We start from the raw sequence: 24,534 nt of genomic DNA, 5'->3' as shown, positions 1-24,534 counted from the left end.
CCCAAATGAGGAACCCTTGAGTTCTACTTACTGTCTTTCCTGAGTAGAAGACAGCTGTACTAGTTCCAATATGGCATTTCTTAATAAAAAAAATCTTGGGGCTTCTAGCTTGCCTCAACCCCATCCTCAATTTACCCTTCCTCTTAAAAGATTTTACAGAGGACCACAAGATCAAAGGTCTGAATGTGCTTATTGTAGGCTTTTATTGTACAAAATACACAAGCAACAGCAGCCAGCAATAAATAACATTTGCCATTTCAGTGGCTACACGCTGCCACCGAGCAAGTCCATTTACAAGATACTTAGGTATGGTTCCTCCTTCCTATCACAATTGCTCCGGACGAGATGTACCCCCGTAGGTCATTGGTGGAACCAGTGCTTCGGCCTAGGAAAAGGATAAAAAACAAAGACACAGCAGTCTTCCCACCTTCAGGGCCACAGCTTCCTAATCAGAAGCAAACTAGTGCCACCGCTGTGCCCACTCTACATCGGCACACATTTGAAGTTGGACTTTTTTTTCCTTTTGGTATCATCCTACTTTAAAAAGGGAAAACACCCTTTCGCACTGGCACAGTATTAGACATGTTGTGTGCTGTGGGTGTTAAGGGGTTACAGTTGCACCCCTTCTTATTTAGTACTGCATTGATTCGTACATTCTGCACCCGCACTATCTGACAAGCCAATGGAGGGAAACCACTTGCTCAAACGATGCAATTGAACATTGCTACAACCCAGGCCACATCCAAATATGGAGTTCAACATTCGCAACTGCCTTCCCTTGGGTAGTGCATGGCATGAAGCTACTATTGCCAGACTGCTTTCAGAAGTGGGACTTTTTTCTTAAGAGTTTCTTGGACTTATAGCCACATTTCCAAGAATTGACTGAAGGGTGGATTTCTAGTTCCATGAACTAACATAGCCTTAGATATGTCCCTTAAAGATGCCTTTCTCGGAGTGCGGCAAGAGGCAATATCTGCCTCTACTGGAAAGTAATGAGCCGGTCAGTCAAGAGAGAGTACAAAAGCCTTTAACCTACACAACTGGATGTGTTGTTTTTTTTACATAGATGACAGGACGTAAAAACATCTTCCAGTGGGGAGGCGTATATGCAGTTTTTGGAGTACAGCTTCATATGGCCAGGGGTGTTTTGCAGGAGGCGGCAGGCTAGGGCTCCCTTACAGACAAGTACGAAATGCTCCCTAGGTCAATAAACACATGGACAAGTGCTCTTCCCCTCCACTAGATGGCGTTCCTTCCTCAAGGCCAGGGGTGCTGAACCGCTTTCAGGCTGAGGGCCGAAAGCCATTTTGGAGAAGCTCTCAGGGGCTGCATTCCAGTGGTGGGCGGGGCCAATGGCAAAAGGGGCAGGGCCAAAATACCACCCTATTTTTGCTGAAAGCTCTTACTGCCAGTAACTAAACCTAGGGAGAGGCATTTGAACCTTTTAGAATGAGAGAAACCACTGAACAATTGGCGGGGCCAAGGGAAGGGGTGGGGTCATCTGGGGAATCCCAGAGGATTAGATTCGGACTCCAGGCAGGCTAGACTTGGTCCCTGGGCCTGACGTTCCCCAGCCCGGCCCTGGAGTCAGGCAGGGAGTGAAGCAGCACTATAGCAACGTATGATGAGGTAGAAAGTGCTCCAGGTTTGCTCGGGAGCATCAGTTCAAACCACCAGTATTCAAACCATCTACTTTAGGGGCACTTACCTACTCTCTGCCTTCTGGGAATACAGCGCCTGGCACAGAGGGCATCGGAAGATGGATAGCTGGAATCACAGATCACTGCACTGCAGTGGAAGTAGATCTGGAGACCGGGGTGGGGGGTGGGAGAAGAATGCGCTTTGCATTATAAAATAACTGAGGAGGAAGGAAATTGCTAAGTCATAGTGAGACCACCCGTACTCTGCCTCCTCCATGGCCCCAGCACAAGTGTAGCGGCTTGTGCCAAGGAAGGCAACATGGAAACTAGGAGGACAACTTAAAATTTTATTTTTAAAAGACTTTAATGGGCATCATTTAATTCCTAGGGGGCAGCTCAGTCAGCACGCAATGCAACAGTACGATTTCATGTTAGCAGAGGCTGACAGGACACAGCAATGAAAAACAGCCATCCCTACTGCCACAAGGACCACCCTCTTTAGGGGGAACCCAAGACAGTACAGTGGCGCCATCTGGCTCAGCCCTTCTGCCCACTCAGCAGAAATGAACAGGAGGGAACCCAAATACAGCACGGCTGGCTTAATACATCTTGACTATGAGCCAACTGTGTGATGCCGCTGCAAAAAAGCAAATGCTATTTCGGGCTGCATTCATAGAAGTATAGCTTCCAAATTGTGCTCAATACTGATTCCCCTCTGTTCAGCACTGGTTAGGCCTCCACCTTAAGTAATGTGTCCAATTCTGGGCACCACACTTCAAGAAGGATGCAGACAAGCTGGAAGGGATTCAGAAGAAGGCAACGAGGATGATCTGGGGTCTGGAAACAAAGCCCTCTGAGAGACTAAAAGAACTAGACACATTTAGCCTTGAGAAGAGAAGACTGAAGGGAGACATAATAGCACTTTTCAAATCCTTGAAACGTTGCCACACAGAGGAGGGCCAGGATCAATTCTTGATCATCCCAGAGTGCAGGATACGGACTAATGGGCTCAAGTTACAGGAAGCCAGATTCCGGCTGGACATCAGGAAAAACTTCCTGACTGTTAGAGCAGTGCGACAATGGAACCAATGACCCAGGGAGGTTGTGGGCAATCCCACACTAGAGGCATTTAAGAGGCAGCTGAACAGCCATCTGTTAGTATGCTTTAAAGCAGATTCCTGCATTGAGCAGGGGGTTGGACTTGATGGCCTTATAGGCCCCTTCCAACTCTACTATTCTATGATTCTATACATTACCTGCTGAAAAGCTCCCCTTACAACAATTAAGGGAACAATCGTATGCATGTTTAGACAGAAAAAAAAGCCAGCTGAGGCATGCTGGGAGTTGCTGGACTTTTTTTTTGTCTAAACATGTATACGATTGCGCCCTTAGTCCAGAGTCGAATTCCTTATCGGCACCACTGAAGATAGCATGATTCCATGCCGCAACTGACAAGACACCTCTTACCTGGCCTCGAAGAGCTTGGCTATTCACCATGAATGTAAACATCTGCACTTCAAACCGCTTCAGGTGTGTAGGGAATGGGACTGAGCCGCTGGGGACCCTGTGGAAAGTGGTGCGATGCGTGTCCTCCATGTTCTCGCAACTTGTGAAGAAGAAGAAGCAGAGAAGCTAAGAGGCCCCTACCAGGTTAGCATGTCAGGACAGGACAGTCTGGTCTAAAAGTGCCATCAAATGAGACGTCAATACAACCCCAAAATCTGCCTCAAGCAAAGCAGAATTGTGTGACTCGTAGATGACACACAGTTAGGCCGCTCTAGGAAAATGTAGCATCAGCCCTTTAGAAATTAGAGACCGTAATATACGGGCCTTTACCCATCAGCCCTTTAGAACTTGGAGACTGGAATCCATGCAGCGTTACCTGTCAACCATGATATGCCATTGTGGAGAACTGTCCCTGTCTGACGACGCTGTGGCCCAACAGTCCACCAAGAAGAGTTCTAGCTGGGGGTCCTGGCTGTGGAGAAGTTCTGCCTGGAAGTGGAGAGGTTCTCTAAGGTAGCGCGTCACTGGGTACTCCGTGTCCCGGTAGAAATCACTGTAGGACTTATCTAGGGCGAGAGGGAAGCCCGTTAAGATTTGCTCTGCGGTATCTTACTGCAAGTCGTGTTCAAAAGAGAGCTGGCACTGATACAGTCGGCTTTCCCCAACCTGGTCCTGCTAGATTTGTTGAACTACAGCTCCCATCAACCTCAATTTGCATGATCAAAGGTCATGGATTTTGGGAGTTGTAGTCTAAAACATCTGGAGGGCACCAAGTTGGGGAAACCTTTTCTAGGTCAATGCTTTTGTCTCTCCCACTACATTTTGCTCTTCAACACAAGAATATTATGCTAGCACAATGCAAGAGGCCATCGCTTAGTGATACAAGCTACTGGAGCCAGGTTAGGGATAGGGGAGAAATTTGCTTCGGTTCACAGTTTAATGCAAGCTTACCCAACTTTGCACTTCCAAAGCAATACGCGAACCAAAATTCAAGTAACCTTTCAAAATTGGTAGTCCTCTAACTGTTGCAAAGGAGTTCTCCAATCAAAAGAAGCAAACGTTTGAGAAAATGACATTAAAAATGCATTACATTAGGAAAATTCCGTGACATTAGGAAAATTCCATTTCAATACTAGGCAAATTTGCGTCCAAAACACATATATTCAAAGAAATCTGAACTCTTCCAAATTCTAGCTCTCTCTAGAATTCATGGGTGATAATAATAACAATTTGAATACTTGTGCTCATTTAGAAGCAGTATATAGAGACCCATAACCCATTCAGGGTTCACCCTACAACAGCAGCAGCAAGAGAACTACATAGTGAGGTACTGATTGTTACCCCGTCCCACGGTTTGTTACAGACTAGGATTATAACAATTAAAATAGGTTAGATCAGATCTGCTGCTGCCTTTAAAAATCTTGAATTTTAAAATACAGAGGCTTACGAAAATTGCAGATGGCTGCCACCATCTCACATGGGAAGAAGGCCTTGAAGACAGGGGCTTGAACCTCAGGCCCCTGATCCCTTGGTAGTTTCACAGCTGTTGTACAGTTTCCCCCACCCCAAATTCTAAAAGGCTGAAATGTCTAAGGCTTAATTACTGGCAGGAAAAGTTTTCAGCTAAAACATGCTGGTATTTTTGACCCCGCCCCTTTTGCCTTCAAGTCCCGCCCATCAGTGGAATGCAGCCCTCGAGGGCTTCTCCAAAATGGAATTTGGCCCTTGGTCTGAAAGAGATTCAACACCCCTGTTCTAAGACAATACCTGTACAATACATATGCATCCAGATTCAAATATACTTCTTACTTCACAATTAACTATAGCCAATGATTAACGTTGGAGCTGCAGACAGACACACACACACTTGCTGCAGATGGTGCCCATGCCTTGGGTGTTACCTCTGGCCAGCTTCAGGGCAAGCGCCAGCAGCCCAGTCTCAGGCAGGATGCTTGGTGATGGAATTTCAAGAGGACTATACTGGAGCAAGACAGCATCCCCAATGAAGTATCGGCATGCACATTTCAACCTTAAAATAATAAAAATACAAGAATTGCCCATGAGAGGAATCATAGAATAGTAGAGTTGGAAGGTTCCTACAAGGCCATCAAGTCCAACCCCCTGCTCAGTGCAGGAATCCACCTCAAAGCATCCCTGACAGATGGCTGTCCAGCTGCCTCTTGAAGGCCTCTAGATGTGGCTATACCCTCAAGCCCTTGGTGGCTGGATGGGTAACATCCAGCCACTAAGTACTTGAGGGTACAGCCTCATCTTTTCAGGGTTTTTTTAAGTGGGGCATATACCACCACCACATCACACACATACACAACCACATGAGCTTCAGCTGTCCATGTTTAAAGGCACGATGCAGCTACTGTTAGACAGACAAGCCTGCCTAGGAGATATCCCCATGTCTGGGCCAGAAATACCCCGTTCCATCACACCCGTTCCATTTGGGCCTTGCATCGCTTGCTCTAGAGCAGCGTTTAGTATGGTGCTATAGCAGCCTGTCCCCACAGCCAGGGTGGGTGGCGGCATCTACCTCCCAACAGATTACAATGCTTTTATGGCATCTGTGCTTGTCCGAAGTCAGGCGTACTCACTGATAAACCGGTGCGGTTTGGCCCATCAGGAAGTACAGGACCTCATTTTCATAGGTCACGGTGGAGCTTTCAAACTGCGGAAGGATTACAGGGTTAGAAAGAGGGAGGTTCCAGAGATGTTTCATCCCACCTTCCTCCAAGGAGCTCAGGGTAGCAGAGATGGGGCATTTCCCTCCCCACTTCTTTATCCTTCCAACAACCCTGTGAGGTAGGGGGAAATCAAGTTCATCCAGTTCCTGTAGCTATTTCAGCCCAAGCTTTTGAGGTTGGTCTATTGCAGCCTTCTCCAGCCTGGTACCCTCCAGATGTTCTGGACAACAATTCCCAGCCACTGGTGATGCTGTCTGGGGCTGAAAGGAGTGGAAGTCCAAAATACCCACCCACCCAAGTTGGGGAAGCATTCCAAGAGCATCTGTATCCACCACAGTAGCCTTTCTCCAGGAGAACAGACCCAGCCGTTCCTCACCATGCGGGTTGTCCCACAAGAGTTCACATTGAAGATGAAGGTTGCTCCCTCCTCTGTCACCAAAGCTGGCCTGCAGTGCCTGTCCCGCAGCACCAAACCAGACGGCTCCATTTCTGGGAGGCCAACCAGCTTCACGGCAGAGACCACAACGGTGCCATTAGACCGACAGTCTGCAAGAGAGGGACAACAGCTCACACCTCAGGCCACCACGCTGGTGGGTAAAGTATTCCTTCCTCTGTAGCTCCAGCCTCCATTGAGGCTGGACCGTTGGTGCCACCACATTTGGGGTGCTTCCAGATAGAAGTCTCCTAGCATTGCTATTCTGCTGAAAACTACATGCAGAATCGCAGCCAACTTTCTACACTCCCTGGGGATATTGTGCATTTTCTGCATGTACTGTGTCCTATCCACACTAGCACCCTTAATGGGGCCTTGTTTTGACATGGGCAGTGAATTCCTGGGCAGCTGAACCTTATTATTATTATTATTATTATTATTATTATTATTATTATTATTATTTATTTATATAGCACCATCAATGTACATGGTGCTGTACAGAGTAAAACAGTAAATAGCGAGACCCTGCCGCATAGGCTTACATTCTAATAAAATCATAATAAAACAGTAAGGAGGGGAAGAGAAAGCAAACAGGCACAGGGTAGGGTAAACAGGCACTGGGTAGGGTAAAACTAACAGTATAAAGTCAGAACAAAATCAAGTTTTAAAAGCTTTAAGAAAAAGAAAAGTTTTTAGCTGAGCTTTAAAAGCTGCAGTTGAACTTGTAGTTCTCAAATGTTCTGGAAGAGCGTTCCAGGCATAAGGGGCAGCAGAAGAAAATGGACGAAGCCGAGCAAGGGAAGTAGAGACCCTTGGGCAGGCGAGAAACATGGCATCAGAGGAGCGAAGAGCACGAGCGGGGCAATAGTGTGAGATGAGAGAGGAGAGATAGGAAGGAGCTAGACAGTGAAAAGCCTTGTAGGTCAACAGGAGAAGTTTATATTGGATTCTGAAGTGAATTGGAAGCCAATGAAGAGATTTCAGAAGTGGAGTTACATGGTCAGAGCGGCGAGCCAAGAAGATGATCTTAGCAGCAGAGTGGTGAACAGAAACCAACGGACTGATGTGAGAAGAAGGAAGGCCAGTGAGAAGAAGGTTGCAGTAGTCCAACCGAGAAATAACCAATGCATGAACAAGAGTCTTGGCAGAAGAGACAGACAAAAATGATCGAATCCTGGCAATATTATACAGGAAAAAACGACAGGATTTAGCTACTGCCTCAATATGAGGAATAAAGGAGAGCTAGGAATCAAATATAAAGCCAAGACTACGAGCTTCCTTGACTGGAGTAAGCGTAACATCATTGACAGTAAGAGAGAATGAGAGATGAGGAGAAGGTTTAGGAGGAAAAACAAGCAATTCAGTCTTTGCCATATTAAGTTTCAAACGACGATGAAGCAACCAAGCTGAGATATCTGAAAGACATGCCGAGATACGATCGTGAACATCAGGGGAAAGATCCGGAGATGAAAGATATAATTGTGTATCATCGGCATACAGATGATATTGGAGGCCATGAGATTGAATAAGATTACCCAAGGGCAACATGTATAAAGAAAATAACAACGGGCCAAGCACCGAGCCTTGGGGAACCCCTACTGAAAGGGGAAAAGAAGAAGACGAGCTGCCATTAGCCAACACGCTGAAAGAGCAACCCGCGAGATAGGAGGCAAACCAGTTATAGACAGAGCCACAAAATCCAAGGTCATGAAGGGAATCTAAAAGAAGATCATGATCAACCGTGTCAAAGGCTGCACTTAGCTCAAGGAGAATAAGAACGGAATAATGGCCTTTAGACTTGGCAGTAAGAAGATCATTGGTAATCTTAGTAAGGGCTGTTTCAGTGGAATGCAAAGGACGGAATCCAGATTGAAAAGGATCCAGAGCAGAGTTACTAGAAAGAAAATCAAGACAACGAGAGTAGACCACACGCTCCAGGATCTTTGAAACAAACGGCAACAAAGAGACAGGTCGGTAGTTAGACAGAGATAGCCTATCAAGAGTAGGTTTCTTGAGAATAGGAGAGACTATAGCATGTTTAAAAGCAGAAGGAAATGAACCAGAGGAGAGAGAAAAATTAATAATATGAAGCAAGGAAGGGAGGATAGCAGGGATAAGATTAATAAAGACGCGAGAAGGAATCGGATCATGAGAACAAGTGGAAGGCTTCGAAGAGCGCAGTATTGAAGACAGTTCATCAGCTGAGACCGAAGGAAACGCAGAGAAATTTGCAGGAGGAACTGACAGATGAGGAACAGGAACTGGAAGAGGAGCAGAGCTGGCCAGATCAGAGCGAATAGTTTGGATTTTAGCATTGAAAAAAGAGGCAAATTTATTAGCAGACAGAGAGGCGGGGAGAGATGGTGGATTAGGCTTCAGAAGAGAATTGAAGGACGCAAAGAGCCGCTGAGGATGCCTAGCATTTGACTGGATCAACGTTGAGTAATACTGCTGTTTGGCCAATGAAATGGCAGAAGAGAAAGAGGAGAGTACAAATTTGTAATGGACAAAGTCCGCCCAGTCCCTGGTCCTGCACCAAAGGCTTTCAGCTGCCCGGGAACAAGAGCGAAGGTAGCGGAGGAAAGAGGTGAGCCACGGTTGGGGTTGAGAAGGGCGAACTATCCGAGTTGTAGATGGAGCAAGATTATCAAGAGTTGAAGATAAGGAGGAATTAAAGAAGGAGACAGCAGAGTCCAAGGAGACAGCCGAAAAGACAGAAGGAAGGGAGGAGGCTAGAGACTGAGAAAAAGCCTCATAATTGATAGATTGCAAGTCGCGACAAGAGCGAGAAGCAGGACGTGAAGGAGGAGGATTATGAGTAAGATTGAAGGAAACTAGATGATGATCTGACAACGGAAAGTGAGCAGTAGAAAAGTCCAAAACAGAGCAATTCCGAGTGAGAACAAGATCCAGACAGTGTCCAAGGGAATGTGTGGGTACATCAGACCAAAGCTTAAGATCATAAGAGGAAGATAAGGAGTGAAATCGTAGAGCTGCAGCGTCTTGAGGGTCATCCACATGAATATTGAAGTCACCCAAAATAAGAGTAGGACAGTTATCAGAGAGGAAAAAGGACAGCCACGAATCAAAATCAGAGAGAAATTTTGAGGACGAGCCTGGGGGGTGGTACAAAACTGCAATCCGCAGTCACAGTGGAGTGAAGAGCCTCACCACATGTGCCTCAAAGGAGGAGAAACAACGTGACGGTGGAATGGAAAGAGGCTGGAACTGGCACAAACTAGATAATAAAAGACCCACACCGCCACCCCGACCTATTACTATTCAGCATGCCTTTGCAGTGGGCACCACTTTTATTCACCTGTAAAAACAAACAAACTATCTTTTAAGTAGTGCAAAAACACTCCTGTCTATATAATTTTTTAAAAGGATAAACCGCAAAAATACCACTTAAATTGAGTATTAGAATGCTATACCCCTAATACGTCATGTAACGTATACACTATAAATATATTTCTAGACACTGCCATTTTAGCAACGTTGCTCATGGAGGTGGTGACTGGGTAAGGGGTTAGATTATATCTTTAAAATTCGCATTAGATAAGTATAGCACTACACCTCAGTAATATTATTTTTTTAAGAAAGTAATTAAAAAGAACATTTCTAGTCACCTCCTCTATGAACAACCCGGAAATAATAGTAGAATCTGAAAAGGACCCTCTTTATATTTTTTGAAAAGAGTGTAAGGGGCTGTCTTCATGGCGCTGAGTTGGTGCCATTCCACCGCCAAACCCCACGGTATCACTGCTGCAGGGTGGCGGAGAATCATCTCCACTAAGGGAGGCAGTGCAGGCTTTCCAGCGGCCATTAGGCTTGTCCCCTCCCGCAGCTTCCGGCGACCAATGGGAGGCTGCCTTCAGCCCAGGAACACCCCCGGCGCAGCGCCAAAGTGAGGACAGATGGCAGAAAAGCTGCGCTGATCTCGTTCAGGCAGGAAAAGTCAGGGTAAGTCCCCGACTTTTCTGCTGCGCATTTTCGGCTCTTTGCCCCCGAGTGGCTCCAAATCAGCAGCTGCATCATATAACCAACATCTCATGGATTCGGGTTCCTTGGAGGAAAAAAGGAGGGATATAAATGTAATAAATAAATAATAAATAAATATGAGTTAATTGTGTGTTAAACCACACACAGTTAACCAACAATTAGTTCTTAGGCTAACTGTGGCTTGTTTAACCCACAATCAACCCACAGCTAATTAACCCACGATCTGCTGCCGTTGCGTGTGAACAGGGCCTATGGAAGGAAAAGAGTGACAGAGAGCACATAGTAAGAATGGGGTTGTCTATGGTTTACAAGCTGGGTTGAAAAGGGGATTGCCAAATCTGAAGTTGTTGGATTCTACGCGATTAGACTTGACACTTCACCGTTTGCTCAGGTTCTCCCAGGAGGAAGGGTTGGTCCCCTAGGCACTCTCACCTAGGAATCAAAGAGCAAGATGAGGGAGACATTTTACCAATGAGGTCTTTTGGAGAAAAGGTGCAAGAAATGGCAAAGTCTATCATTTCCACTTCAGTGAGGCGATCCTTCAGCTGCAACCGGAAGGTGGCCACAATCCCAGAAGAGCTTATTTCCTAGAAGACAAAAGGGGACAAGGTTAGCTGCAAAGTTCAGGGTAGGCTTAGACAAGGCCACACTCTGCACCTCTCAACCCCCCAAAGGGTAGCCCCACAACCTTCCCCTGGCTGCTGGCTACTTTGGTTTCCATCTCACCTCCTCTGGAGAAAAAGTCAAGTGGAAATATAAAGCACCTTTTAGACAAGCCTTCCCCAACCTGGTGCCCTCCAGTTGTTTTGGATTTCAACTCCCATCAGCCCCCAGCATGGCCAATGGGCAGGAATGCTGGGAGTTGCCCTCCAGTTGTTTTGGATTACATCAGGTTTGGGAAGGGGGAGAATGCCGAAGCACTAGTTAGTGGCAGAATTGGGCCCTACGAAAGTCCGGATGAGGTTTTTTTTGGAGGGAGGGGGCAATGACCCAGTCACCACCTGTTACAGGGAAGGTTACCCCTGAAAACTCTGATTTCAGGAAAAGCACCAACAAGGTTGAAACTCTGCTGTCTCTGGTCTCAAAACACTTAGAAGCATTTACATGTGTCAGTGCAGAGGGGACTCACACCATTAGCTTGGATTCTGCCCCAGCACTTTACTGTACACCTCAGAAGGGTCTCACAAATAGAGAGAAAATATTTGGGTGGCACTTCAGGTAAGTTCGCTGTAATGAGAAAGAGTTTGCAATTTAGTGATGCTCCTTTAGTGTTAAGGAACCTTGACGAACCATGCTATATTTTAAGCCATTTATCATTACTTTAGCCTGTTTTTTGGACCCAGAAGTGCTATAATCGCCACCACAATTCAGCAGGTTCCTGAGGGCCTGTTCTGGGATGCTGGCAGGACTGCAAGCAGGCAGTGCTGCTAGATTTTCAGGGATGAGGCACAAGTTATCGAAGTATAGCATAAAGTCCTTTCCTTGAAGCCAAGGCAATTACAGCTTTGGTGTCCATTTCTACCAGAGCACATTATTTATTTATTTATTTATTTAATTAATTAATTAATTACATTTATATTTAAAAATATTTTAAATTGCTTATAGAAGTAGAGCAGCCTTCCCAAGCCCTGTGCCCTCCAATATTTTGAGCTACAGCTCCCATCAGCCCCAGCCAATGGCCATGGATGATGGAAGTTGTAGGCCAAACCATTCAGAGAGCACCAGATTGGGGAAGGCTGAAATGGAGAGTGGGACAGAAACTCCCAGTGCCCCTGGGGAAGAATTACTCCTCCCACCGCTGTCCTAGCGCCACTCCCTTCTACTTCCCAACCCCACCCTCTTCTCCTACCTCAAAGAGCACACGGGCGGCACGCCTGGGCACACTCAGGGCCAAGTGGGTTCCGTTGTCTTGCAGCGTGTAGCCAAGGCTCTGCGCCGTCTCCTGGGTCAAGTACGTGTCCCCCACAGAGGGCAGCCAGTCCTGGTCCACGTTGCCACGTTTCACCACTAAGTAGAGGGCTTGGTCATCACAGAACCCCTCCGCCCGGGGCAGCACTGTACAAGAGGCAGTGGCAGCAGTAAGAGGTGTGCTTGTAAGAGTAGGAGCCCTGTTCAGTCACCTCGTTCCCACCCTTTGGATACCTCTCCTTTCTCGCCAGTTGAGTATCAGACACCACCAATTCCTCAAACAATAATATTAGCACAGGGCTGGCACTAAAGGTAGTCAGCGTGAGGCCCTTGTGAAGGCCCAGTCATGGTTCAGGGGCCTATTATTAGTGCTGCTATCTTCATGGAACCACTGGATAGAAGCAGAACTTCTCAAATGGCATTGAGCCTAACTGGGCCAGATGCAGGTGGTATGACCTGGTGCTCACCTGGTCTGGCACATATTTGTGACCTTTCCTGGCCATTCTTCACAGTTAAGGCTCTTTGCTGGAGAGGCTACAAAGTCACGGAGCTGCCCGTGAGGTTCTCGAGTAGGATGTGAGCCAAAGCAGGCATTATTTTAAGAACGCAGCAAGCAGCCACATCTTTTGATTTTGTTTACAACTCCCATTGTCCATGCTGGTTGAGATGATAGGAGCTATAGTTCAACACATCTGGCAGGTGCTCAGTTGGGGAAGCAGGGAGGTCCACTCCTTAGCTCTCGTTCCAGGAGTCCATAGGATTCCAGTTACATTCAGAACCTCACAAAACTCCAAATTACACAAGTATTGTACTAGGAGAGGTCAGGTGGAATCACGAGTGACCTCCCAGACTAAATCGCTTGTTTTTCCTCCTAAACCTTCTCATCTCTCATTCTCTCTTACTGTCAATGATGTTACGCTTACTCCGGTCAAGGAAGCTCGTAGCCTTGGCTTTATATTTGACTCCTCGCTCTCCTTTATTCCTCATATTGAGGCAGTAGCTAAATCCTGTCGTTTTTTCCTGTATAATATTGCCAGGATTCGATCATTTTTGACTGTCTCTTCTGCCAAGACGCTTGTTCATGCACTGGTTATTTCTCGGTTGGACTACTGCAACCTTCTTCTCTCTGGCCTTCCTTCTTCTCACATCAGTCCGTTGGTTTCTGTTCACCACTCTGCTGCTAAGATCATCTTCTTGGCTCGCCGCTCTGACCATGTTACTCCACTTCTGAAATCTCTTCATTGGCTTCCAATTCACTTCAGAATCCAATATAAACTTCTCCTGTTAACCTTCAAAGCTTTTCACGGTCTAGCTCCTTCCTATCTCTCCTCTCTCATCTCACACTATTGCCCCGCTCGTGCTCTTCACTCCTCTGATGCCATGTTTCTCGCCTGCCCAAGGGCCTCTACTTCCCTTGCTCGGCTTCGTCCATTTTCTTCTGCTGCCCCTTTACGCCTAGAACGCTCTTCCAGAACATTTGAGAACTACAAGTTCAATCGCAGCTTTTAAAGCTCAACAAAAAACTTTTCTTTTTCCTAAAGCTTTTAAAACTTGATGTTGAGCGGACTTTATACTGTTAGTTTTACCCTACCCTGTGCCTGCTTACCCTACCCTGTGCCTGTTTGCATTCTCTTCCCCTCCTTATTGTTTTACTATGATTTTATTAGATTGTAAGCCTATGCGGCAGGGTCTTGCTATTTACTGTTTTACTCTGTACAGCACCATGTACATTGATGGTGCTATATAAATAAAATAATAATAATAATAATAATAATAATAATAATAATAATAATAATAATAATAATAATAATAGCACTTTTGGGCAGGTCAAGACAGGAAAATAACATGACCCTACTACACTGGCCAATGTTTTTATTACCTAGATCTTGGAATCATTTGTAACATTCAATTGTGAATTTCCCAGAGAGGTATTGGGCAATATAAAAATGTAATAGATCAATCAATCAATCAAACTACAATGCTAAGATGTGCCAAGTGATGAATTCTTCACTTACATATAGCTGTTTTCATAAAATAACAATACAAATCCAGCAATACTAGCAGCCGCCACCCTCAACTGTTAGAGTAATTTCCAAGAAGTTAGATAACAGGGTGATGTGCCTATGGCTCCAACCTTTAGCTTGTCATTTCCACCCACAAGTGATAGAGTAATGACTAGCATTCCCAACTAACTCACCTGCATCCTTGACCAGGGCAGTGAGAGGGACTGGGACATCAAAGGTGCCTCCCTGAGGAATTACTCTGAATCCCAATATGGGGCTGATGGTGTAGTTTCTGATGTTCTCTGGCACATACTGGGAAAAGGGGTGGTGGGGAGAGAAACGTTGGTTATCCAAATGCAAGAGTCATGAGTGCTCCTAGTTTCTACCACCATCACCCACAGCAGGGGTCCCCAATATTTTCCGGCCGGTGGGCAACATTGAGAAAAAATTGGAATTTTGAGTGTGCTGAGGGATCCTTATCAAATAGCTGCTATAGGGGAGCGTGATAGCTTACTCATTCACAAAATGAGTTCTATGATAGGTGTGGACACAAAACACCTATTTCCCAAAGGCAAACTGGCAGGGCTGAAAGAAAAGTTGTGTTGTCCAAACCCAGTCACAATAACCAATGGTGGTTTAAATAGTCAATGGTTGGTTATTTAACCCACCGTGGGTCATTGTGTTGTGTGGTGGGAGTTTTTTAACCAATGATTGGTTATTTGGCTGAAATAACCAACGCTGTGCAGAGTTGGCTATTTGAACAGTGACTGGTTATCGTGTTGTGTGGAGGGCACCATTAGTCATTTCCTCGGCCATCGTTGGTTATTTCATCAGCCATAGAGTCACAAGGCAAGAGTGGTCAAAGTGGCGGCAGCTGCCGCTCTTGTCCAGTCATCAGGATAGATTTTTGGCAGCAATGGCTGACGGGATACTAGTGGGAGGACTGAGGGTGGAGAGAGGGTGGGGTTGAGTGAGACAACTCAGCATGGACTAATAGTCAACTCAATGCTGATCCTAATCCACACCACTGTTGATTATTATCTTGTTATGCGGGGAGCACCCCATAGATAATCAACTGTTGATTTGATTATTATCCCACCATTGACTATCATGTTGTCCGAATGCAGCCTGTTTGTCCAAGAACCTAAGTACAAGGTAGAGGTTTAGTCTGAGGTCTAAGACACAAAAACAACATTCCTGAACCCCGGTTTTCTGCTCCCACACCCATTTCACAGAGGGCAAATAGATGGGCCTCCGAGACAAGTAGCGTGGCCAAGAAACTGAGTATAAGGCAGAGGTAGAGTCTGAGCCCCAATACCAAATTGTATTTGCCCACACACGAAAAGATATCCATTTCACAGAAGGCGAACTGGTGATGCTCAGAGGGAAATGCAACCAACACACCAAAGTAAACAACACCCCTTCTCTCTAATTATCACAGGCACACACACACACACACTAGCACACAGGTAAAATAACCCCATTCACTCACTGCCAACTCCTTTTTGTTATTATGGGCAGTTAGGCAATACTTCAAAAAGCAGCGTTGGGCTTTACCCCAGCTGACATTTTATTTAAAAAAAAATCCCTCTAGGGCCCACGTGAGCATAGAAGCATTCTTGGAAATAAAGAAGCTCAAGGCTAGTATGCTGCTTTGCAACATGCCAACCACCCCTGCTACTTTAAAAAATACCAACCATGAGGGGGCTGGGGCGCTTGGAGGGTGCCATGGAAGATGTCCACGAGCACCACATTGGGGACTCCAGGCCCAGAGGATAACAGTACAAGGGAGATGCTACACAGAAGGGTTGCGTTCATGTGGTCCGGTTAGAGGCCTGTACTGTTTATAACCCATAAAACAGGTGTTGTGGCCTACTAGGGTACCCTGTGCTTTTGTGGTGGCAGACCTAGGTTAAATGGAGAGCCACAAAGCCACTGACCCAACTTCCAAGGAGCCACCACAACCTAGCCGGTGGGCTGCGTTCAGGGTCACATCAAATGTTTAGCCCAGGTCTTGGGTGACAAGCACTCCTAATCCTGTTTAAATGGTGCTTTAGCCCATCGTAAGATTAGCACGCCCCTCCTGCAAGGACCATATTACCTGATTTTTGTGGGGACAAGGTAGCTTGTTTTAGATACTCCTGGCAGTAGACAGCCAAGCATTCCTCCCTAACCAACTGATTGTCGTCCCAAACTGATTGTCGTCCCAACATTTATATGTTGTCATTGCTTGTTCCTCTGCCTTGTAGGCCTTGGAGCTAGAGGAAACATGGCTATTCCGAAGGCATAGGTCAGGAATGCTGGGAGTTGGAAGTGGAAAATATGGAGGACACCAAGTTGGGGAAGGCTGAGTTACAGAGTAGCTAAGAGAGAGATCTCAGCTGCAAGGACATCTTATTTCTCCTAGGAAATTAGAAAGGAGAATCCATCTTCTGAAGGGGAGTCCTCAAGTTAGGCCTTCGCAGGGATTGTCTAGCCAAAACTGGGTAACCTAGTTCAGAAGAAGGATGAGTGATTGAAGGGCCTTTTCAGTGCATAAGGGTGCAATCCCATGCAGATTTAGACAAGGTGGGAGGGAGAAGGCCTACAAGACCCAATATTCCCCAGGGTGTTGTAGGACTTTTTTTCAGTCTAAACACACACAACGTTGCGCCCTAACACAGCTTTCCCCAGCCTGGTGCCCTCCAGCTGTGTTGGACTACAACTCCCACCATCCCCAGCCAACATGGCCCACGTAGTCCAACACAGCTGGAGGGTGCCATCTTGCGGAAGGCTTAACATCATCAAACCCCAACTCTGACGTAGGTCGGCCTCCCCCACTTGAGAAAAAGAGAAGGGTGAAGCGCAGGAACAGGTCAAAGGAAAGACACCAGAAAGGGAGCAGCCAGGCTGAAGAGGCCCTAGTTTGAGAACTGAAAGAGATCAACGCTCCTCAGCCACTCCACATTATTCCATCGGGTTGAATGGGTTTTTCCATTTGGAGCAAGAGCATCCCAGGAACCAACAGACCTTTGGTGGTGGCTTCTGGCAGACTCACCTGCTTCTTGACTCCTGGGGCATCAAAGGGGACCTGCAGCACATAATATTTGCTGCCATTGGGGAGCTTGATCTCAGAGATGGTGTAGCCCCACTTCTCAACCTCTGGCAGTGGCAAGGGCCCCGATTCATCCACTGTCACCGTGACCAGCTCTACATCGGGCAGGACGGTTCCAACAGTTGCGTTGAAGAGACGGAGGGGGATATTCGTATCTGCATGGGAGAAGACAGCTCAAATCACACATAAATGTAAAGCCCAGGACAGGTTTTCCCAACCAGGTGACCTCCAGGTATGTCAGGACCACAATCCCCAGAATTCCCAGCCACTGGAGGGCACTAGGATGGAGAAGGCAGATCTAGGAGCTTAAATTCCTATCATTAAGGTGACCTCTTTACACATCTTCTTTAGTTGTCCTGCTAACAAGCCTCTTCTGCTTCATTCTAGGATATTCAGACTAGGAACATAGGAAGGTGCCTTACACTGAGTTCGACCCTTGGTCCATCTAGCCCAATACTGTCGACCCTGACTGGCAGCAATGGGCTCTCTAGGGGGGCTTCTATACGGCGCTGCTTTACCTACTGAATCCCCCCTAAACCCCGCAACATCGCTTTTTCAAAGTGGCATCGATAGGGTTATATGGCAGGAGTGAGTGCGGGCTGTACAGCCAGGAAAATCCGCAGCGCCATCGTCACACAGTGATAATGGGCAGCAAACATCAAAGGACCGAAAACTGTCAAAACGTTTGGTTTGTTTGTTTTCTGGCAACTCAGCACAACATTGTAGAAACTGTGAAAGCCTGTATCTGCGCATCTGCGCTGCTACAGTTCATGGAATTTATGTGTTATGCATAATAACTGTTCTTACTTTCATTCCAAACTTTATTATCACCCTGGCTGCCATTACTTAATACTCAACTGGGACGTGCTGAGCTCGGCCCTGCCCTGTGTTCCCGCACCTACCTCTCACTGGCTTCACCCCCTACCTACGCCCACTCTCTTAATACGAACTGAAGCCACCACTGTCACACAAACAAACATGGTGACATTGGAACAATGTAAAAAGTCACGATAAAACGACACATTAAAAATGTGCAGCTTCGTGGGGAATAGCTGCGGGTTGGCGGCTGCATCATATAAACAACAGGGTGCAACTACACAGCCACGACGGGGTATATGGAGCGTAAAGGCAAGCCTCAGAGTTTCCGGCAGGAATTTTTCCAGCCCTATCTGGAGATGATGGGGATTGAACCGGAGACCTTCCACATGCAAGGCAGGTGATCTATCACTAAGCTATGGCCCCTCCCTTAATCTTTTCCTTATCATCAATACTTTCTCAACGGCATCATCTCTACCGATATTTTCCTATTCCGGAAGCCCCATCCTTCTTACAAGACGTCTGATTCCAAGGTCTCAGTGCAGGGGGATAAGACGGCATCACTTCTTGGTCCATCAGCTAACAGCAAAGACTGTAGCCTAAAAGGGCGGGATGGGGGACAAATAAGATTCCAAGGAGGAGCCTGAAAAATGGGCACTTGATGGGCAGGGCCTCCATCCTTGGTCCCAGGGGCATTGCTAGGCAAACTTAAAAGATTCAGGGCCCAGGCCTATAGGATACAAATCTGCACAAAATGTGCATATGCTAATCTATATCTACACATGCAAATTATGAAATAATTAGATCAAGAGGAGACATACAACACACACAGACTTACAATACCTGGAAAAGGACTTCCTGCACAGATTATTGTCCTAAAAGATTAAAAAAACTATATTTCTCCCTTTTGCCTCCACTCATCTCTGTCCCTTTCCCCACTTTTCTCACCACCACCCCAATTTCTCTCTCACTCCCCCTCCAGGAGGAAAATTGTCCCCACCCCATTGCATTAAGCATAAACAAAAACAAAAAAAAATTCCCTTAGCATCCATGCAAGATTTCCCACCACTGAAGTTTAATTGCTGTGTAGAAGACATGGGATGGCATATCCCTTCCCTTCACAACTGTGACCCCTCTGGAAACAGACCCCTGCATGACCATTAAGCTGTGCAAAAAACCCCACCTTCCATTGGCATGAATAGATGTACTCTGGGGAACAGATTTGGGGTCAGCGATTGGTCCCGAAATGCCCCTTATTGCACACAGCAATAGAGGTAGCTCAGGTGAGCCACAGACGTCAGTGCACCCTTGACAAGCTTATGATGCTCTCTATATAATAATATCTGTCACTGGCAAGATGTAGGAGGTGTTGTACCATAACCAAGAGATCTTTGCCAGATTTGATCTTGGTGGAAGAGCCCACTCTCCACCCTCAAAGACCAAGGTTTCAAGAACTTTCACTGGATTTCTCTCTCGCAATGAACACTCACAGTCCGTCACCGTCACTGGTACTAGCTTCAGAGGGGTGTTGATCTCCTTCAGAATGGTGTGCTTTGTGACACCCCTCTTGTCATCTTCCCACAGGTGGACTACAAATGGATTGATCCTGTAGCTGGTTGCCAGTTTTCCAGAGACCACAAAACTCTGGAAGAAAAAGATCAGAACATGCAGCCGTCACCGTTGTGACAAAAGGTACGGGAATCTCCCCACCCCCCCAGTTCTCCTTGCATCCCACACCAGTTGCTGGGCCTAAGGACTCTAGGAAGATTTGGGGATTGGCCTTCTAATATGGGCGCAATCTTGTGCACGCTTAATCCAGCTTCAGTTCTTCTTTCATGCTGCCATTTTGAATTATCAAAACATTGTTTCAGGAATTGTTTTATCCTCCAGGGGACCAAATTTCATTTCAGCTCAGCTCCTGGGGGACCAAATGACATTAGGGAGTGGGGGGCCCTCCCTCTAGAGCCTCACCCCACCCCGACGTAAACCATTTCTCTGTGCTGAGAGAAGTGGGTGGTTGCTCCACCTTTCTCAGCTCAGAGAGGCAAGAACAACCGCTCCCATCTCCCAAGTTTATCCATACAGAGGCAGAAGCTTCACCTGACCTGGTGGGGGCAAGGAATGCATGGCGGCTGAAGTACTTAGTGTGCCACTTAGCAGGGCGGGGCTGGCCAAAAGCATGTTGTAGCCTGAGGCAAAGGACAAGATGGCACCCCTCTCCTCTGACTAGATTGGCAACTGAACCTTACTTCAACCTTGGTAACTGGATAGCACACCCAAGGGACAGCAGGCTAGTTTAGAGGTGCAGGACAGAAATGTGGCATTCATGTTCTCCAAAAGAGGAATGGCTGGGGGGGAAAGATCTGGGGCCTGATGCTTCCCCTGAAGCGGTTGGTTCACTCTGCCTAATGGTAGGGCCGCACTGGCACAGTGGAATCCCCCCACCCCCCGTTCTCCTCAATCACAGATCTGAATAACAGCAGGAATTAGTCTCTTCACCCCTTACTCAAGCCTCCAGCAGACAGGGCCTCACGCAAAGCCAAATTGGCCTGTGGATTTGAGGTTCTCAATCCCTGGTGTACTGAAGTAGTTCAGAAGTGGAAGTAACATGCTTGGTCATCCATTGGCTTCTTTCTCCAGAGCACATTGTGCCTGACTAGGAGTAGGCAACCTGCTGGGGTCATGCTCACTTTTGGCAATTTAAGAAACTTTCTTGGGCACCACTGCAAAATGGCTGCCGTCGGAGGCATAGCAAAGAGCAAGTAACCTGCCCAAAAGACCGAGTCCACAGCAGAGGTAGGGTCTGAGCCCCAACACTGAACAACTCCTTTGAATACACAGTTTTCAACCTATTTCATAGCAATCCCAGCTGCCATTAAGAAAATATTGCAATTTAAGCAAAAAAAGAGGCAAGGGTGAGGTACTTTGGCTGGCTCCAAAAAGGTGTCTGGGGGAACATTGGTGTCCATGGGCCCCACGTTGTTTACCCCTATGCTAGACCCTTAGATAGCAAACTCACCTTGTAGTTACCACCCAATGCACCAATGGGAATCTTTACTACGATAGCATCCTTGTCACTGGCCAGCGAGTATCCCCGGCGGGCTATATCCTGCGAAGTCAGCTTGTACAGGTTGATACCCATCTCCACTTGCAACTCTTTGATGGTGCCAACTCCAACCAGGAGGGGAGAGATGCTTTTGGGGACAGTCCAGGTGATGGTGTCATCTGTGTAGGTCACACCATCTGTGTGATGGAGGGAGGGAAGAGGAAGAAAATGAGGAAAAGGAATCACAGCTCAAACCTTAAAGCTACCAAGAGGAAACTGAAGCTGGACCAGGGTTGCAGAACCTCTTTCAGCCCAAGAGCTCTCTGGGGGTGGAGCACATTCCTAAGGTGGGTGGGGCCAATGGCAAAGGGGGCATGGTCAAATAATGTAAAAATGCCAGGACATTGTAGCTTAAAGTGCTTACTGCCACTAACTGAGCCTTAGAAGAGGGATTTCAACCTTTTAGAATGCAGACACGGGACAGAGGGAACTGCACAAAAGCTCACAAACCATCAAATAATCAGCAGTTGTGGGAAAGGGTGTGGCTATCTGGGCTGGAAGGAGCCACCCCATGTACCTACCTATGGGACAGGCCACAGCGGTGTCCACCATCAGGAGCATCCAACGTTGCTTGTAGTAGGTGCTGGATCTCACCGAGGAGAAAAGAACCCCATTGACCTGAAAAAGTGAGCAAGACATTCCTAAGTGGTTCGTACTGTTTTGTTTTGTGACCAGAGTTCAACATTTTGCCAGGTCGTCTAAGGATCTGTGCAGCTTCAGAGAATTAAGGCCATCACATTATGTGGTAGCAAATTACATAGTTGACTACAAGCTACATGAAAACATTCTTTCTTGTATCTGTCTTGAATCTCCAACCAAACAGCTTTATGGGATGACCCCCATTGGGTTCTACTAGTATGAGAGAGGGAGGAAAATATCTCCCTATCCACTTTTTCCACACCGTGCATCACTCTGTACACCTCTATCCACGAAGTGCTGCCTGCTGTGATATGAGAGAGAGCCATTGTGGTGTAATGGTTTGAACAGCCTTCCCCAACCTGCTGGCTTCCAGATGTGTTGGACTAGAACTCCCATCATTCTCAACTGTAGGGAGTTGGGAGTCCAACCTATCTGGAGGGCACCAGGTTGGGGAAAGCAGGGTTAGAGTGTCAACTAGGATCGGGGAGACGCAGGTTCGAATATTCACTCCTCCATGAAACTCACTGGGCAACCTTTGTACTTTTACTGTCTCTCAGCCTAACCTCCCTCACAGGGTTGTTGTGAGGCAAAAATGGTGGCTGTAACCATGTATGCTCCCCACCAAGCTCCTTGGAAGCAAGGCAGGATATAAAATAAATACACACCATGCAAAACCCACGTTGTATATGGATAAATATCCATCTGCAAACTTATGGAGATAGATAATAGCGCTGAGGTACAGATGCTTGTTACCTTTGCCCTACTTCTCCATTGGAGCTTACCTCCAACTTCTGAGCTTCAGTTGCGTTGTAGGAAGCCCTTAAGATGATCCTTGTGTCTGTTGTGTTGAGCCCATAACCGACAGCATGAGCCTCTTCAACAAGCATGGCCTTCTTTTTGGTGTCCATGTGAAAGACTATTTGCCAAATGGAGGGCACCCCAGCTTGGGCCTATACAGGGGGCAGAGGGGGAGGGAAGTAAAGAAGGAGATATTCAGAGTTGCTTAACCACCCTCATGGGCTGCTTTTTAAAAAATTATTACATTTTATACTGCCCAATAGCCGAGGCTCTTTGGGCAGGGTAGCCCAAATCCCACCCATGACTCTTCATTCATCAGGCAGGAGAGAGAGAGAGAGACCGACCGACCGACCGACCGACCGACTGACCTCTGGGAAGGCAGACGCCCAGTCTTCTGGTTGATCTTGAAGCATGTCATTTGGAATTGGAGGCACATTCCTTCTCACAGAGACCTTGAGAAAAAAACAAGTACAATATAGTTGAGAGATCAGATACAGATAACGGCTGTGAAGAGTCTCCCATGGCCCTTGTTAATTTGAGGTGGCTTACAGAAGCCAGTGTTGATGTTTTTTGCTTCTTCTGGTGACTGGTTGGAAATCACGGGCCTAGAGTTAGTTACTCCACTCTTCTCAGCCTTTGAGATAGATACCATCTGGAAATACAGACAGACTCAAACCTGCCAAGACAGGAGCCAGGTTCTGGACTCCTGGCATCACCCTTGCACCTGTTCTGGGCTTCACCCCAAAATCCCTCCTGGGTAGCCATTTGGTATCATGACTTAGCAATAGACTGGCATGGAAGGGATTGCCTGAGCATCACCAGATCAAGGAGATTAGTTTGGAGGATTTAGGCAGTGGAGTGGAACAACGCACCCCACCAGCCACGTACAGCAGTCCACCACGGCCTCAACAAGCCTCCCATCGTTGCTGCCCGTCCGAAACTGCAGAAATAGGACATGCTAGTGAGTGTGGTCAGGCACCTGAGAGGCCATTGTACGTGGTGAGAGATCTACATTCAGCTCAGTGGGCCACAACTTGATGTGGAAGACAGCTGGACAATATGGTATCTGAAGTGTCCTTGTTTCTCCTGATCAAGGAGTGTGGGCTGCCTTAATGCATCTATTTACCCCCGTGTTAAGCTGTACTTTCCCTCATGGACCAGGATATTAGATACCTCAGATATAGCATTACCAGTTGTTGGGGAAACACCAGTGGGAGGGTGCATTCATGTCCTGCTTATGTGGGCTTCCCATGGACACTGAGTTTAAGAGAATGTTGGACTGGACAGGCCCTTGGTCCGATTCAGCAGGACTTGTTTGTCCTCAAGTTTAGTTCCAGCTGCTCAGTGCTACACTCTGGGCACAGAAACATGGTCACCAGGGCGGGCGCAAACCCCCGCAAACACACCAGTTAAACCTCATGCAGGTCCATACACTGCAATGCCACAAGAGGGAAGGATGTGGTAATGGGTGCAAGTGGTGAGATTCTGAGAACGGCAGCTTGCATTTTTAAAAGTGAAGTGTCTAGCCCTTACGACTGCAAGCATCTATTTGAAAATATGTAGCTCTTTTGTCAATGCTTGCCATGTTGCTCCGAGACAGAATGTTGACATAGGGGGTGCGCAGCACATTTCATTAGGGTGCGCACTCAGGGATTATTATTCCTGCTGCATCTGGATCTTTGGGTCTCTACTCAAAGGCCCCCTCATTTCAGCACTTATTGCTTGAGACATTAGGGTGTGCCTGGGCACACCTTTGCACACAGCTATGGATGCTGGACAAAATTGCATGATTGGGGCAGGGCTGCGGGGGCTTAACCCTTCCCATGATTTAGCAATAGCACAAAACCCCCGCAAAATTCACAGAGTTTATTCAGGCTGCAGGATCTGGCCTTACAG

General features: G+C 47.0%; 1 protein-coding gene across 1 annotated transcript in view; it reads right to left on the bottom strand.

Moving 5' to 3' along the window:
• Nucleotides 1-325: 325 nt before the first annotated feature.
• The window catches only part of LOC134393944 (uncharacterized), a 31,060-nt gene continuing 6,851 nt past the window's right edge, over nucleotides 326-24,534 (bottom strand). Inside the window, exons 6-21 of the mRNA XM_063118970.1 lie at nucleotides 23,007-23,090; nucleotides 22,623-22,790; nucleotides 21,723-21,819; nucleotides 21,115-21,338; nucleotides 19,586-19,739; nucleotides 17,223-17,434; nucleotides 14,380-14,497; nucleotides 12,124-12,329; nucleotides 10,744-10,861; nucleotides 6,216-6,385; nucleotides 5,750-5,823; nucleotides 5,048-5,175; nucleotides 3,523-3,712; nucleotides 3,108-3,246; nucleotides 1,713-1,805; nucleotides 326-385 (exon numbers count right to left, since the gene is read on the bottom strand). Coding sequence (XP_062975040.1) covers nucleotides 326-385; nucleotides 1,713-1,805; nucleotides 3,108-3,246; nucleotides 3,523-3,712; nucleotides 5,048-5,175; nucleotides 5,750-5,823; nucleotides 6,216-6,385; nucleotides 10,744-10,861; nucleotides 12,124-12,329; nucleotides 14,380-14,497; nucleotides 17,223-17,434; nucleotides 19,586-19,739; nucleotides 21,115-21,338; nucleotides 21,723-21,819; nucleotides 22,623-22,790; nucleotides 23,007-23,090 — 2,235 coding nt within the window. The remainder of the gene's footprint in view (nucleotides 386-1,712; nucleotides 1,806-3,107; nucleotides 3,247-3,522; nucleotides 3,713-5,047; nucleotides 5,176-5,749; nucleotides 5,824-6,215; nucleotides 6,386-10,743; nucleotides 10,862-12,123; nucleotides 12,330-14,379; nucleotides 14,498-17,222; nucleotides 17,435-19,585; nucleotides 19,740-21,114; nucleotides 21,339-21,722; nucleotides 21,820-22,622; nucleotides 22,791-23,006; nucleotides 23,091-24,534) is intronic.

The sequence above is a fragment of the Elgaria multicarinata genome, chromosome 3 (assembly GCF_023053635.1).
Source record: "Elgaria multicarinata webbii isolate HBS135686 ecotype San Diego chromosome 3, rElgMul1.1.pri, whole genome shotgun sequence".
NCBI lineage: Eukaryota > Metazoa > Chordata > Lepidosauria > Squamata > Anguidae > Elgaria > Elgaria multicarinata.
The sequence above is the reverse complement of the archived record's forward strand: the minus strand, read 5'-3'. Positions and strand labels throughout refer to the sequence as shown.